Genomic DNA, 17660 nt, shown 5'->3' with positions numbered 1-17660 from the left:
CACTGATTCTCACATTCCACATCCTTCAGCTTTGAAAAATTCAGAGTAAAGATAGCATGGATCCAGATATTTAGTTTCTCAGCTCTGGATACAGTGGGTGTGAGCATGTGTCCAGAGTGATTAGGAAAGGTTTTCAGTCGGTCGGTCAGTGCCAACCTGGGTAGTTTACCTCAGGGGCTGGCAAACTTTCTGTAAAGGGGTGGATAGTACACATTTTTGGCTTTTCAGGCCATCTGATCTGTCACACACAACAAATTCTGCTCTTTTTTCTTTTTGGCTACTGTGTGGCATATAGGAGCCCAGTTTCCTGACCAGGGATTGAACCTGTGCCCCCTGCATTGGAAGCACAGAGTCCCAACTACTGGACCACCAGGGAAATCCTTAAACTTCTGTAGGGGGAAAGCAGTCACAGATGACTTGTCAATGAATGGGTGTGATTAGATTTGCCCTAATTAGTTTGCTGATTCCTGTTTAATTATACTTTAAAATTCTTATACTCAAAATACTTATTTTTCTAACCATGTCAAGTTAGGCAGAGAAATCAGGGGAAAAACACACTGTATTGAGGCAATTTATTAACTCCAGGTACATAATACAACTGGTCTTTCATATCTAAATGTAACAATCCAAGAAGTTACCATAATTTCAGGTTCTACATATCTTAAGTTAATGAACTAGATTTAGAAAAGATATAAAAATATTTCACGGGCTTGGGAAGATGTGGTCATGAGACTTCATTGTAAGGAGGGACATAGGATATGCTAAAGATTTTTCAGACCTACAAAGGACGTTTCAAAATTTACACTGTTAATAAAGTTCTTGCTTAATCAACACTTTATCTTCATTCATCAAGAGCCTGAATTAGAGCAGCTTTCTTCTTGTACTTGTCTCCAATTTCCCTGATGTTTTCCAAGAGATCTTCAGATGCGTATTCTTTACATTCTCTATCATTTTTAGCAATCTGTTCCTCAAGGTGTTTCTAATGGAAACAATTAGCAATTGTTAATGTAAAAACATCGATTTCTTTTAAAGCATTTAATTGTGAAATCTATAAATAAGAGTGCAACATTTGTAAGAATAAGAATAAACAGAACACTCTTACATCTGCCTGGTCAGCCCCTCCTGTGCTCCTTTTGTATAGCTATAGCTTATTCATGTACTTCTATATAACATTCTATTGAATGAATATATCAACATTTACTTATACATTTTACTGTTAATGAATTTTTGTTCCCAGGTGTGGCAGGCTGAAGACACTCCTAAAAGCTGTCCATGTCCTGATCACCAGAACCTATGAATGCTATGTAACATGGTCAAAGGAACTTTGAAGATGTGAACAAGTTAAGGATTTTGAGAAAAGGAGATTATTCTGCACGATCCTGACGGGGCCAGCGTAATTATAAGGGTCTTTGTGAGAAGGAATCAGCTGTGTGGGAGTCAGAGAAGGCAGGCATAAGGACAAAGAGAGGTTAGAGAGGACAGATGATGCTGGGTTACTGGCTTTCAAGATGACGGAAGAGACCACAACCCAAGGACAACTTGTGACTTCTAGAAGGAGTGCAGCCCCAAGGGATCATTTTAGACTTCTGACCTCCAAAAATGTAACCACTCAAATCATTTTCTGGTCTGTGGTCCAGATGAAAAATAACTCTTGAACAAGGAACCATGAAAGGTTATGGAGACACTGAGTAGTGGAACTAGGAAGATGTGGGTAGAACCCAGGTTTTCTGACGCAGTATTTCAGGGTGCTTTTCTTAGTTTTTCCCACTAAGCAGAAAAGAGCACTGGCCAGCAAGTGAGCAGAAGTTCAGTGTCATTCAGGAGAGATGAGGGGAGAGAAGATCACATGCTCTGTTGTCTAACAAATGAAAACCTTTTAATGTGATATTATGAGCTCCCCCCAACTTTATCTCCTAGTGAATTTCTAAGGACCTTCAGATTTAGCAATTTATTTTAGTTTGTGGGCTCTGCACAGCAGGTCACAGAGATAGTTTTATTGTTAAACCTTCAAGCTACTTGAAAGGTGGAGACAAGGTAAATTACATGTTTCCAAAATACTTTATTCTGTGTTTACATACATGAAATTAACAGGAAAGAATGTTAAAAAGAAACATCAGGCTCAAAATGGAATCACTTTAGCTAAGCTTACATCACTAAGGTGGGACTTAATACTCAGTCTAACTGCAGTTTCAACCTTCCCCAGCAATGTCATTATAACTGGTCCTTCTGGAATTTCCTGGTTGGCACCAGTGAGGTCATCTGCCTAATACAACCTCTGTCCCACAAAGGGAGGTGACCTTGCCACCTTGCCTGAATAACCCTGTTTAAATTTATGACTTCTTTGTCCCACCTCCTCTGACTTTTAAAACCTTGTCTTTTCTGGAGCTCCTTTTTATCTGCCACATGGGATGCTGCCCAAAACATGAATCACTGAATAAAGCCAATTTGATCTTCAGATTGACTCAGTTGACTCTTGCTTTGTAACAGGAAAAATATTTGTTATTAAAACATGCTCTTTCACCTTAATTAAATCTTGTATGTACTAATATGTTTTTGGTGTGTAGAATATGGCCTGCCACATCATTATACACTGTTGGATGTAATAAAATATCATTGCATATTGCTTATGCAAATAAGACAGATTACTTATTTTTTATTAAGGGCTATGCTATTTTTTGTATTTATATTATAACTCAATGAAAACAAACATGTCTTAAGGAACAAGAAGAGTAACTTAATCAAGTGACAAAGCTGCACAACCGTCACCACAACCTTTGTGCCCATCTGCCCTTATTCCCACCCCAGCCCCTGGCAACATAAACCTACTTTCTGCCTCTGCGAATCTGCCTTTTCTGGACATTTTATATTAGTTAGTCATAAACATGTGCACTTTTGCATCTTTCACTGAGTATCACGTTTTCAACATTCATTCATGTAGCATGCATCAGTGCTTCTTTTCTTTTATTGATGAATCATATACCAATAAATGGGTATAATCATTCATTAGTTAAAAGCCTATGTAAAACAGATGACTACAAATTCACACTGCTATGTAAGACTCTTCTGATGAATTTTTACTAGATCATATTTTCCAGAGAAATAAAAATTATCATTTAATTTCTGTAGAAGCAAAACAGAAATACATCAGAGTTTGAAAAAGCTTTCTTAGATTGTAGGAAAGACCTCCATACACTTACCTCCACAGACCCGACATGTATAGCAACCATCTCTAAAAGACGCTGCAAGTTATTTCCCACTTTCCGTCTCTCTTCAGTTGTGGTCTGCACGACTAGTTGGTATCTGTAGGACAGAAACTCTTGTTTGAATTGTCTAGGAGAAAACCTAACATGTCAGCTCCTGCTAGCTCACTTCTTTTCGTATTTCAATAAAACTAGGCTGTGGTTGTCTATGTTCTGCTTGTTCTGTGTCTAATTCACAGAGGTCCAGTTTGTAATCAAACAGAAATAAAAACATTTCCAAGGATCCCATGCAAACAACAGCACCGAACAGTACCAAACCTTCACACTTTTAACGGATAAAACTTGGAAGCATACTGTTTACCCGAGTCTCCAAAAGGATTATAAATGTAAATACTTTCAGGGACAATACACTAAATACAGATGAAGGAGGGAACAGGAGTCCTACTTTTAGGCATTCGGATTCAAATTATAAACAAAAACTATCTGCCCCCAACACCTTCACCTGAATTTCCTATCCCTGGGCTACAAGTAAGGAAACAGGGACATGTGACTTTAAGGATTACAGTTCCAGACTCGAAGAAAGATTTTTTTTTTAAAGTTTTTTGAGTGTATTTGAATATAAATTAAATAGAGCCTATGGATTGTAACCATTCAGTTCTCTCCTGACTGGAAAGGTAATGGGGACAACAGCTGTGACGGAGAAGAATGTATCATCCAGGGGAAGTATCTTAAGCTGCTCTGCTTCATTCAGTTCTACTCACGCTCCTTCTCCCCAAACCAGCTCTAAAATGTAAAGCCAAGCAAATAAACCAGGTCCAGTTTTACAAAAACGGTAAATAATTGAGCAGAAAGCACACATGGCAGATCTGGGCGAGCTGGACTTACTCCCGCTGAACAGCGTCTAACTCGCTCACAGCCTCACTGAGGCCCTCGTTAACCGCGCCCTCCAGCAGCTGCTTGTGCTTCTCCAGGGACTCCAGCTCATCCGCGCACTTCTTGTCCTCTTCCTCAGCTTCCTAGCAGGATAAAGTCACAGTTATGGTTTTTCAGTATTCACATTCTATATGCTCCAGGGGGATGAAAAAAAATTTTATGTCAAGCATTTAAAAAAATCAGGTGGCATCATCATTTGTATTCATAGGATTGTTTACTGCTTTACACGTGGTAAGACTTTAAACAGTCTTTCGGAAATTTTGTACTATAAACATAAATGTGACCTTTCGAACAGGCCTATACTGCATTCATTTAGCAGTAATTTCAAGCCTGTATATAGGAAATATACTGAATCACAAATCTAAGTATAAAATAGTAGTGGAATATTAAACATGGTCTATGGTAAAATAGTGGAATTCCAGAAAAAAGTTCTTTAGAAAAAAAATAACTCCTTACAATAAACTTTGGACAAGATTACTGTAGACAAGATATAGGACAATGTGGCTTTGGAGAACCTAAACAAATGGGCAAAACGCTCACCTTCACTTTTTGTTGGTAAAGATCATCCAGCTTTTGAACTTCTTCTTTCAGAGTTCGTACACTTCTCCTGCTTTCTGTGATCATCGTACTTAACTTGAGGAATAAAACTTTGGTTGAGAAACCATAACTATACATCAAAAATTTTTTAAGAAGTTATAAAACTTTTGTATTATCAATCAACTAACTGAACCATTTTTTTTTTCTTCTAATTCTTGTGGACTTACCTTTCATGTCATCCAAATTTATTACTTTTCCAAGAAAAGTTAATTTCAAGAAGACATTTCTTTAAATACGTAATATTTAAATGCAGAATGGTATGGCAGGGCATTAGTTAGGAATAAAAAAATTTGACTTAAAAAAAAAATTTGGCTTAATTCTCAGAAAATAAAGATACCAATATCTGATTTTCTATTTTTCTGTAGCTGTGAGAGTCCTTAAATATAAATTGTTTTGCTCTGTAAGTTTTTTTTTTCATTTAATGGATAGGTTTTATTTTTTATTTATTTTAAAAATTGGAACAGAATTTGCTTAACAATGTTGTTAGCGTCTGCTGTACAATATGGATCAGCTATATGTATACCTATATCACTTCCCTCCCCCGCCATCCCAGTCCGTTAGGTCATCACAGAGCACCGAGCTGAATTCCCTGTGCTATAGAGCAGCTTCCTACTATCTATTTTACACATGGGAGTGTATTTATGTCAATGATACTCTCTCAATGAGTCCTACCCACTCCTCCCCCTGCTGTTTTGAAGTCTTAACTTTATTTAGATTTTATCTACTTTAGTTATGTGGCTTTCATTTGTGTGTTCGCTTTCTGGGATGTTAAAGAGAACTACTCACACTGATTTTATTTGATAATATTTACTAATTGGTTCTAGTCAATGCATTCTTCCGGAGAATAATCAAGTTAATATTTAATCTTGTTGAAGTTTGAGCTTTAAGATCTGCTGAAACCAAAACAGGGAAGAAAAAAAGTGTTACTTAAAAAAAAAAAAAAAAAAAAGGTGTTTCCTTCATTTCCTGTTACAAGCGCTGATACCAGTTGATACCAGTAATTAATACAGAATAGTCTCAGCTAGATCAAGAGGGTAGTATTTGCAACAGGAAACAGAAAGTAGTTGACTTCTTTCTTTAAAAGGATTATTCTACACACACATAAATTTAAAGCAAAACATACGATTTGGGAAAAATTTAGTGAAGCTATTGTTATTTGGTAAAAGGTAGGATGGTAAAATGACTAAACTTATTTAAGAAACTTGCAGTATAGTACTGTCTTTTTTTTTTCTTGCACACAGTACTTCTCATTCAGTCATCCAAAGTCCCTTGAAAGGGACATTCCTTTTCTATTCACCAGAGAGAGAAGAGTGGGTTAGAAAGAATGCAGTTTACTCAGGATCATTCAACTAGCATATGCCCAGAAATCAAAACTAACTCCAAGGACTTTTTCTACATAACTTGCCTTTCACATTTTAAAGACCAGTTTCTGAAGCTATAAGCTTTTGCTTCCAATCTAAAGATGCTACTTCTGAAGTAAACTGTTTCATTAAATTCATTTGCAACCAAAATTGACACTCCAATAACCAGAATTTCTACTAGGCCCTCAATGGTTGGTCAAATGTGTTTACTTTTAACTGAGTAGCGCTTCTTGCCACGTCAGTTTTACCAATTAATTAGACATTTCCTCTCCCCCCTTTTGATTATGAGTACACATTCCATTGCAGTAAACAGGAGAGGAATTAAAAATTAGTCGCCAATAATTCTGCAACTCCTAAGAGCTATTAATATTTGACTTCCTCCTTCCCTCCCTTCTTTCTTAGCTCTCAAGTCACTTATAAACAAAGAAATCATCAATTAATCAGATGAATTTTTTCTTTTATAATTGATAGAAGCCACCAGACTGGAATTCCATCACTTCTTGCCTCCAACCAACCAACCAACCAACCAACCAACCAACCAACATGAGACCTTTCCTTCTTCCTTCCAGTTAGTTTAAGGATGCAAGGCACATTTTCTTCATGAAGAGAAGTAACCTCTTCAGCTCTTTTCTGATCTCGTGCCTTTGTATTTCTTCATGGATCACATTCAATCCAACAAGGTCTTGTGTTCCTGCTTTTTTAAACTTCATCCTTTTCCCGTTGAACTCTCCCCCTCATCTTCAAAACCAAACAACCCTCTCCTATAAAAACAAAAAAAACCACACACCAAAACCAAAAACCTTTCCCACACACCACTTTTCAGCCACAGTTTCATTGCCTTTCCTTGGATTCAAACATTTGCAATAGATTTGTAGCAGCCCATGAAGAATAACCTATTCAGATTATAGTATCTTCCTGTTTCACCATTTACACTCCACAGTAACATGCTTTCTGACTCCTCTGGTTCATGTTGCTTTTGTAAGTGTCAGGAGGAACATCATTATGGTTAAAGCCAATGTGCACTTTTCAGACTTAATCTGAATAAGATCTGTGGTTACTGACCACTCCCTATTGAAACTTTCTTCCTTGGTCTCTAAGATCATGCAAACTCCTGGTTTCCTCTTTAAGTCTTGGGGGGGGGGGGGGGTGTCCTTCTAATTCAATAGATTTCTTTCTTTGCTTGTACTTTGGATGTTCTCCTAGTAGTCTCTCTTTGGCTGTATCCTCGTTTGCTCACTTGGGAGAGCTCTCGCTCATTCTCATACCTGGGGAATCTCCTGGCTGTTAATTACATGCAAGCTAAAAATACCTACCTGTATCTATATTACTTCCAAACTCCAATTGCCTACTGGACATTCTCTACTTTGATGTCCCAGAGACCTGCAACAGCATGTCCCAGCCTGAAATTCTGTTCTACAACCTTCTTCGTATTTTTCATCAAGGTTATAGAATATTGTCACTGACAAAGAATCTCTTTTTGACCAAACTATTCAGGATCTTCTGAACTCTTCTCAGTTAGGTTGACTTTTGGGCTTTCATGTTTGTCACTGTGTTATCCAATTTTAAGCAAGAATCCTGCCAAGTGACTTAAACCAGAATCTCCTATCCTGAATATCTGATCATTCCTCATCCCCTGCTCCAGGTGATGACTCGTCACCTTGGCTGGCCTTCAGAAATAAACCTATTAGGATGGTGCTTAGACAGAATACCCCTACTCTGATATTTCCAGCTGCTGATCCCTACCCTACCCTGCCCCTTGGCTATAAATTCTCACTTTTCTTTGTTGCATTTGGGATGAGCCTACTACAAAACTCCACTGTAATAGCCCCTCGTGAATACAGTCTAACTTAACACTGCTAACAAGTGTCATGAATAACTTTTCTTTGATATTGTATACAAAAGCTGGACTCCTGGACATTCTTAATCTCACTCTCTTCCTTAACCTTCACATCCAAGTGGATGACTAGATAATGTTGCTCAAATCTTTTTTTTTTGGTAGTGCTGCATAGCTCACAGGATTTTTAGCTTCCCGACCAGAGATGGAACCTAGGCCCTCAGCAGTTGAGAGCTTAGAGTCCTAACCACTGGATCACCAGGGAATTCCTTAATCTTTAAATCTCTGTTCTCCATCCTCACTGCAATAGTGTTGGTTTGCCTCCTTACCATTTATGGCTCAGGATACTGTTCGGTCTCTTAATTGTATGTCTCCAGTCGCATTTACCTCCTAAAGTATTCTTCAGAATGTCAACACTGTAAGCTTACTAAGATACACAGGTTTTATTCCCTTCCTTAAACCTTCAGTGGTACCTGCTGCCTACAGAATAAAAATTCTACCAGTAAGTAAGAACAAGTAAGTCTTTTCAGAATTAGGTTTTTGTTTTTCCAAGTTTCTTCCCTATCCTACTTATACTGAAGGTAATTCTTTAACACATCATGGTCTTCGGTGTCTGGGCCTTCAGAGGCAGGTGTGTGTGTCTGTGTTTGTATCCTTTTGTGCATCCACTGGCCAACTCCTACTTGTTATTCACAACTCATCTCATCTACTACCTCCTTCAGAAAGAACTTATGCTTATCTTAGGTAGGTGTATTGAGAATCCACAACATGCTGCATTTATACTCTAAAAATGTTATGAATTTGTTATAATTGTTTTCACGCCCACCTTTCCAAACAAATAAGAATTCACAAAGACAGATATTATATCACCAACATTGACTGTAGTACAGGCATATATAGCAGACTCTTAAAAAAATTACTTGCTAAACAAATTTTAATTGCTAATATTTAAACTTTATACTTATATCCATAAGTGTGATTGGTTTTTCTTCTTTTGTGGTATCTTTGTTAGGCTGTGGTATGAGGGTTAAACTAGTCTTATAAGCAAAATTTCTTAAAGATAGATTTTTGTATTACTTCATAATTTAAGTAAATTCCTCCATATTTATAGTGCATCCATTTCTCATTTTTTCTTGAATGGTTTTGGGAATTATTTTAAAGTACTTATCAGATTGACTAGTTTTGCTATTGTTTAACCTTTACTATTTCAAACTGCTATTTTATCTTATGCCATCTTAACCTGGTTAAACTACTTGTCAAATCAAAAAATAGTTTTAGCACCCTAATGTTCACTGTAGCACTGTTAACAATAGCCAAGACGTGGAAGCAAACTAAATGTTCATAGACACAGGAATGGATAAAGAAAATGTAGTATGTATGTATATGTATGTTATATATACATACACACACGCACACACCATGGATATTACTCAGCTATTAAAAAGCATGAAATAATGCCGTCTGCAGCAACAAGGATGGACCTAGAGATTGTCATATTGACTGAAGTCAGACAGAAGGAGAAATATATGACATCTCTTAAGTGTGGAATCTAAAAAGAAAAGATACAAATGAACTTACAAAACAGAAACAGACTCACAAATTTAGAAATGAAATGAACTTAAGGTTGCTGAGGGGAAGGATGGAGGGAAGGGATAGTTAGGGAGTTTGGGATGGGCATGTACACACTGTTATACGTATCGCACAGGGAACTCGGCTCAATGTTACGTGGCAGCCTGGATGGGAGGGGAGTTGGGGGAGAGTGGATCCATGTATATGTATGGCTGAGTCCCTTCGCTGTTCACCTGAAACTATCAGGTTGTTAATCCGCTATAAAAGTTAAAAATAGTTTCAGTTTTTAGTCTCTGGAGCATGACATCTCTGATCACTCTCTTTTTTTCTAGTTTTATTGAGATATAATTGACATATAATGTTGCATTGGTTTACATGGGTAGACCTATGGCTGTTTCACGTTGATGTTTGGTAGAAACCAAGGCAATACTATAAAGCAATTATCCTTCAATTAAAAAAAAAAACATTGCATGGGTTTAAGATGTACAGCAAGATGATTTATGTATATATCGTGAACTCTTTGGTTCATGGAATTCTCCAGGCAAGAATACTGGAGTGGGTTTCCTTCTCCAGGGGATCTTCCTGACCCAGGGCTTGAACCTGGGTCTTCTGCATTGCAGGAAGATTCTTTACTGTCTGAGCCACCACGGAAGCCCCTTTTCACTTACTTTTCATATACTGTGAACTCTTTACCACATAAGTTTAGTTAGGGTCACTCTTTCTTCTTTACTTGGCTTTTACAGTATATCCTCCCTCTTCTGATTATTCTCCAACTATTCTGTCTACTTCCTTCCTTTGCCAATCTTTTGCCACTTTCTTCTACACATTTTAAGAAATGTCACCCACACCCCTGGCTTCAGACCCAGTATCTTTTTTATGTTTTCAATCTATTGCTTCAGCTTCCTTTTGGTTGTCTCTCATGGACAGCAAGCTCAACATCTCCTGCACTGCCCTGGCCACTCCCAGCCTCGTTTTCCTAATTTACGCTGCCCACCCCAGAAAAATGGAAGTCACTGTTGCTCCTTCTTTCTCTCCTAGCATTCATTCAGCCACAAAATGCTTGGGTCCCGCCTCCTTAACATTTCTTCAGCTGTCCCCTTTCTTAGTTTCCCCCCTTCATTTCCATAATTTCCAAATTGAGTACTACAGCTTAACCTCTTAATTTCAGTTGCCTTCTCTCTCAGTCACTTTATTCTATGACCAAAGGAGTTTTGCAGGGGGAAAAAAAAAAAAAAAGCAAATCTGATTAGCATAATAGCATATGTTAGTCTTCTCCGAATGAGACTTTATATTTCATATAAACTTTGGTTATATTGATCTTTGGGACATTAACATGGGGCCTCAACTATAGTAGGCATTTCATAATTGCCTCCCTACCCTGTCCAAATTTTTCTGCCTATAGACTTTAAAAAGTTTCAAGTCAGTCTGAAACAGATTTCAGTCAAGAGGCTCCTACTGCTTGAAATTCATACTTTTTTGAGTCTTCAGGTTTACTGCCCACTCCAACCAGAAAGAAACTGAACTGAAGTTGGCTAACACTTCACCTCAAATAACCATTACCACTGGGAATCACCCGTTAAAGCAGTCCTAATTCTTATCTTTTCCCCACATTGTGATGTCACAAAACCCATGCATTTGTAGAAACCCCAAATTACAATAACAATAGTGTCAAGAAACTCTTCACTTATCTAACAACTTTTATGGGAGGTGTGAAAAATTCTTTCTAATACAAAGTAAGTATTGATGAAAATTTGTTAACATAAAAAACATGTTTTATGTTAACATAAAAAAAAAATGTGGGTTACTTTCAAAGTTATTTGTGAAATGCATAGATTTTCAGATGAGAAAAAATTAACAAGCTTCTATTCTCAGAAAAGATAGGATTTCTTTTATATCTTAAAATCTGTTAGCCAGAACACATAGTTCTCAAAGAGATGAATTAGCCAGGGGATTCCTTTAATTGTTCCCCTTGGGCAGAGGAGCCTGGAGGGCTGCAGTCCACGGGTTTAAAAGAGTGACTAGGCACTAACCATGTAAATAATACCTTTTGTTTGTATTTGAGGAGTTTTTAACTTTTCTTAATCTACTATAACAATGTTTACCCTACCCTAAAGGTTACTGAATACAATAGTCTTCTTTATCAGCTATATTGGTGATTGTATGTTTCAAGTATCTCAGAGGCAGGAATTCTCTGAAACTACTTTCAGAAGCAGAATTTTATAGGCATTTAAAGTTGAATCTCCCTGAATTCCATGGTCCTGAAGAATCTGGTAAAAGGAAGTCTCTTAATCCATCATAGCTAGTTAGCTTCTAACTGCAAATGATATATACTCACTTTTAAGGTAGCCATCTCAATTTCCTTTTACTATAAAAAAGAATATTACTAAATCACCTCAAGTTATAGGAGGTGATTTGCCATTAGAAAAAAAGGGAGATTTACTCAGTTTCATATCACTTCATCATCAATGATATGTGACGCTTAGAATGTTTAAGTTACTTAAAAAGTTACTTCAAGTATTTCTAGGTCAAGGGTATACCTCTCATTTTTCATATTTTATTAAAAATCCATTCCTTAGCAATTGGAAACCACAAAACATTGTTTAACAACTGTTTTTACTTACTTGTTCTAAAGTATCCTCTAAACCCATCTTTTTATTTAGAGCTTTATTAATTTCTTCTTCAGTTTGGTTCAAGAGTTCCTTGAGTGGTGCCTATAAAACATATAGGAATGCCGGTTACATATGACATAGTTCCAAAAGTTCTCTCACGAGGAATCTTTTGGAGAAAAGAAGTGAAGCCATAGTGTTTTTATATCTAAGTTAATACACCATCAATAAGAAAATAAAACTAATTTTAATGCAATTTCCATAACTATGGAATGTAACTTGCTTTTGGTTTTGAATACTTGCAAAATTCTAGATTGGCTTCTCTATTCTGGAAATTCACTGCTATTACTAAACATTCTTTAAGTACACATAGTTCAATGTTATCTTTCTTGAAAACAAATTATATGCAGGTTTTATTTTTATGCTCTGTTCTCTAGATGCATCATTTTCCCCTTAATCCTTTCCAATTCTTTAGCCTTATAATTATATTTCTTCTTCATTTTTTTGCTCCTCATTCTAACTCTGTTGTTAACAGCAGAAGACTTGAAATAAGACAATTGTCCACCAAGTAATGGATGCAGAAGCCGCGCAAAGTAGGACTGAGGCTGCAGAAGAACGAGGAAGATCTGGACCCCGTCAGAGAGAGGGCAATTTCCCCCTATGCCTTTCCTGAGTTCCTGTGGGAGGACTTAACACAACAGGAGAGAAAAGGGGCTCTCACCACTTTCCGTTCCACTGGCTTTTGTAGTCTGAGGTCTAGGAGGCTGACGAGGTAAGAAAGCTTAGCTCATACCTGCCTTTGTCAGATGTCCCAGGATTTCTCAGCGGCCAGTTTTCCAGCTGGTGATTGCTTAAGTTGGCGTGCCAAAACTGGGAGGCAGGAGGGAGGCTTTCTCTCACCCACACCTCTTTTAAAGTATATAGCTCCATGGCATTTAGTACATTCACAAGGTATTCTCATTCTATAACAATTTCATTGCTCCAAAAGAAAACTCTGTACATGTTTTCAAAATCCTACTATGTTTTCAGTAGGTCTTCTGAAATCTTTGCTGAGTTTTAAATTTTGGGTGTTGTTTTTTGAAGGATACAGTTGACTCTTTAATCTCTTTAAGAATCTTTCTCCAAATACTACTTATGACAGTTGAGGCTGCATCTACTTGATGATATTTCTATTGTCCTATTATCATGTAAAACTATTTCCAGGGGGCAAAGAAAAGCTTCTTCTTTTCTGAGCATATGCATTCATTTTGCATTGGGTAATCTTTTCTACAGTAATTTGATCCAGAAATTGTTTTCTTGCACTAACACATCAAACTACTCAAAATACAGGTGAGTAAACTCTATAGTCCTGGGTGTTCATTGGAAGGACTGATGCTGAAGCTCAAACTCCAATACTTTGGCCACCTCATGTGAAGAGTTGACTCACTGGAAAAGACCCTGATGCTGGGAGGGGTTGGGGCAGGAGAAGAAGGGGACAATAGAGTATGAGATAGTTGGATGGCATCACCGACTCGATGGACATGAGTTTGAGTAAACTCCGGGAGCTGGTGATGGACAGGGAGGCCTGGCATGCTGTGATTCATGGGGTCGCAAAGAGTCGGACACGACTGAGACTGAACTGAACTAAACTGAAACTATCTGCCTATCTACCAAGCAGCTGCTTGAGAAACAAAATAGTAAAAGATTAAATGTTCATTGGATGCATTTTTTTCTATTGAAAATGAGCTTAGATTTATTTAATCAAAATCTGTCAGCCAATAAACAACAATATGGAAAGTAGGGACTGTATCTTTACTTTTTTTTTGTTGTTGTTTTTTGGTTGTGCTGTGTGGCTTGAGAGATTTTAGTTCCCCAACCTGAGATTTAACCTGGCCCTGACAGTGAAAATGCTGAGTCCTAACCACTGGACCACCAGGGAATTCCTCTTTCTGGGTATTTTATCTCAGCATCTGGCTGGTATGGAATGTAGTTGATACTCAATAAATAATTCATAGAATGAATGAATGATTCTCAAGAGAAAAATGCATGATTTTAGACTTTAACTGACATCCTTACATTAAAAACTATTTTGAAAATTAACATTTTTGGGGAGGACTTAAAATTTTTCTTCCTCAAATTACATCCTTGGCCATATTTGAAAATTATGTACAGTACTCTCATTATTGGCCGCTGGTGGTACTTAATACTCTGTTATAGTTCATGCCTTCCTGTGTGTCCTTGTGCCTGAAACCTTTCCACAGATCACCCCATAAATATCTCATCTTTGAAGATTTCATTCCAGGTTCACCATTGCTGTAGAGACTTCTCTCAATTGAGAAGAACTGATCTTGTTAGTATACCTTGTGAAGACTTCTAATAAAGCATGTATAAAGTATTTATTTTGTCTTTCTCCCCTGAGATGAGTAGCAACTTGAGAGCAAGCATCAGGTCTCATTTTTGTCTTAATAATCCTTGCATCTATTTTATATATAATCACATCTTTTAGAGGAAGAGAAGATGATGAGGCTTTATAATTCGAAGAGTAAGGTACAACAGACAGCAGGTATCTACTACCAGGAAGAAAGAAGGCAAGTTTCAGTGTTGTATCTTTACATCTAGTCTTGAGTTATGGACTTGCTGAAGTTTAAATTGTTAGTTATAAATATTATGAGCAGACATCAATCATATCACTTAAAAACCTTCTGAAGTACTCACGATTACGTACATAAACTTGAGCTCTGTATTTGACAAGGCAGTTGGCACCAGCATCAGGATTAAACTTAATTTCAAAGTCATAACCTTTGGAATTTTCAGCACCCTTAGGGATAAGTTTTAATTTTCTAGCCAATTTATGATACTCTGCTAATTGTGTTTCAATCTGTAAGAAGAGAACACAAAAAGAAACACTGAAATAAAACAGTTCCATTCTACAAGTTTTTCAATTGGCTTTTTTTTTTTTTTTTTTGCAGCTTTACTCAAAGATTATGTGTTTTTCATTAGTTTTAAAGTTGGCATTTTTAGTAGTAACAGTAGCAGTTTTAAAATATAAAGAATGAAAGATTTTATTCACACTAAATTTTAAGATAGTTTTAACACCATAATTAGTTAGTAAGCAATACAGTTAGACAGCATCACTAACTCAACGGACATGAGTTTGAGCAAACTCTGGGAGATGGTGAATGACAAGGAGGACTGGCGTGCTGCAGCCCATGGGGTCACAAAGAGTCAGACACGACTTAGTGACTGAATAACAACAACAAACTACTACTGTTCTTCCATTTATCTGACAAGGAGTTTGGAATAAAAGTCCATGTAGAGGTATTAACTGAAATTCACTTTTTAAAGTACCAGACAGAGAAATTATGAAACAGAAACAAACCTTAGCTTTGTCAATACACAAAATAAAACATTTATTTAAAATGAGCGAACTGTAGTCACTCAAGTCTCTGAATGTTATTTCAACTGTTTTGATAAAAATATTTTACTAACATATTCCACATTCCTGGTCTTCTTCCCTCCGTTCAGGGTTCTGCTCACATTACATCATCAGAAGGCTTTCCCTCTAACATTAACACCCCCAATTTCTCTACTCTCTAACTTTATCCTTCAGAGCACTTGGTATCACCTGACAGAGATTACTCTTGTGTTTATCTCCATCTTCATCTCCATCACCTGAAAGCACGCTCCGTGAGAGCAGCTGCATCCCTAGCAACTAGAACAGTAGTTGGCAGAGTACTCAGTATCTGACGAAATAAACGAACCTGCAGAGTCCAGGCAATTTGTTTTCATATAGTTACCATCTATAAAATGAATACTTTGAAAGAATGCAAGGGCAAAAGTACCTATCAGAACCTGCTTAAATAATCTTCAATTTCCAAAAACTTAAAAGCAACACTTATATGCAAAATTTAAGATTTCATATTAATAAATCAGGAAATCATTTCAATTACTATAATTTGTAATAGCTCTCCAGGGATGACTGCTGTATGGAGTTCTCTCTGGCCTTATACTAAGTAATCCTAGAACTATCCTGTTTTTCACTGTGATTTTGTTGCTGTAATAAAGCAATTTTCACAAGGCCATGCACTCCATCCTGCCAGACTGTGGCGACAGCAGATGTACGACACACTTCTCCTTCCACCAACCAGTTCAGACAGAGAGCATGTACCACATTCCTCCTGAAGAGTCTGGAGGTAGCCTCAATGCCCATCTCAGCAAAGAGCTCCAGAAGGGGACTCCCAGTCAGAGGTGATGGGTGGGGTAAAAATCAGTCTGGAAAGAAAACTAAGGGGTGGACTCTTTATGCTGGACTTTAGTATCTTGCTTCCATTCTTTAATCTCTCCTACTCATTACCCTAAGGTTTTCTTCTCACTGACCACGGCCCAACTGGCCCCTCACTAGGCCACTGCTTACCCACTTCCTGGGTAATTTTCTTCTTTCAGCCTGATCCTCCAAATCAAAAACAGCACTTGAGCTAGTTAACAGAGTTCACCTAGTCTAGAGATTCATAACTTCCCCTCTCCCACACAGTGCTTGAGAGGCAAAATGTACTAACTGCTGAAGTGACATTTCAGGTTCACCGACCTGGTCCACTCACACTTCAGTTTGTAAATAAGGAAACTGAGGCTCTGAGAAGTCAGAGTTGTGCTGAGGTCACATAAACATGTGCTGGCAAACCCAGGGCTACAACACAGGTTTACCAAATTCTGGGTTCAAAGACTTTTGCGATCACCATACCATCATTGGCTGTTTCTTAGAAATGCATATTTTTCTCTTTTATACACAGGGACAGAGACGAGCAGGTCAGGAGTAAGAGGGAGCACAGATAATTAAGGCAAAGCAAAAATCTGTTGAAATGACTCAAAAAATGAGGCAGTGCTTATTGCTCAGGCTGAACTGTGCATTCCATATTAAGAATTACATATGCAGCTGTGTAAAATACAGATTTTTAATAATGTAAAACAGTTAAAATGTGACCAAGAAACTTTCATTATGCTTATAATGAACTTCACAATATGATCAGGGTGAAAAACCCGCACTGCCCCATAGGCAAAGGTAGATGCTTAAAGGAGCCTTTTTAAAAAGACATGCCTTCTGGGACTTCCCTGGTGGTCCTGCCCTTCTAATATAGGGGATGCAGATTCGATCCCTGGTAGGGGAACCAAGAACCTACTTCCTTTCAGGCCTTTCTTAAGGGGTCTCTGTCCACTCCCAAGATGCTGGTATTTCCAGAATTCTATCTTCCTCCTCTGTATTCTTCCTTGGTGAATTCGTCTACCCTGTGGCTCCAACGACAACATATAGATTTTTACCAAATCTATACTGCAAACCCAGGTATTTAACACTGCAGTACAGGCCCATGTAAAATAGTCTGTAAGATAATTTCATTTAAATGCTGCATATGGGCACAACATGTCTAGCCTACCATCTCTACTCCTGACTGCCAACTTCTCCATCTCTTCTGTTCCTAAGTGAAGGATACTACTCATTGCCTGCCCCATCACTCAAGCCAGACCCTGGTGTCGGCTTCCTTTCTTTCATCTCTTTATTCATTCTACCTCCTAAGCAGACAGAATCCAC

General features: G+C 37.6%; 1 protein-coding gene across 1 annotated transcript in view; it reads right to left on the bottom strand.

The window, feature by feature from the left end:
• Positions 1-557: 557 nt before the first annotated feature.
• The window catches only part of NDC80 (NDC80 kinetochore complex component), a 35380-nt gene continuing 18277 nt past the window's right edge, over positions 558-17660 (bottom strand). The window contains exons 12-17 of the mRNA XM_061131350.1: positions 14805-14957; positions 12116-12205; positions 4674-4766; positions 4086-4216; positions 3198-3300; positions 558-979 (exon numbers count right to left, since the gene is read on the bottom strand). Of these exons, the coding sequence (XP_060987333.1) occupies positions 842-979; positions 3198-3300; positions 4086-4216; positions 4674-4766; positions 12116-12205; positions 14805-14957 (708 nt within the window). The 3' untranslated portion in view covers positions 558-841. The remainder of the gene's footprint in view (positions 980-3197; positions 3301-4085; positions 4217-4673; positions 4767-12115; positions 12206-14804; positions 14958-17660) is intronic.

The sequence above is a fragment of the Dama dama genome, chromosome 27 (genome assembly GCF_033118175.1).
Source record: "Dama dama isolate Ldn47 chromosome 27, ASM3311817v1, whole genome shotgun sequence".
NCBI classification, from domain to species: domain Eukaryota; kingdom Metazoa; phylum Chordata; class Mammalia; order Artiodactyla; family Cervidae; genus Dama; species Dama dama.
Note: the sequence above shows the minus strand (reverse complement) of the source record. Positions and strands in the feature narration are given on the sequence as shown.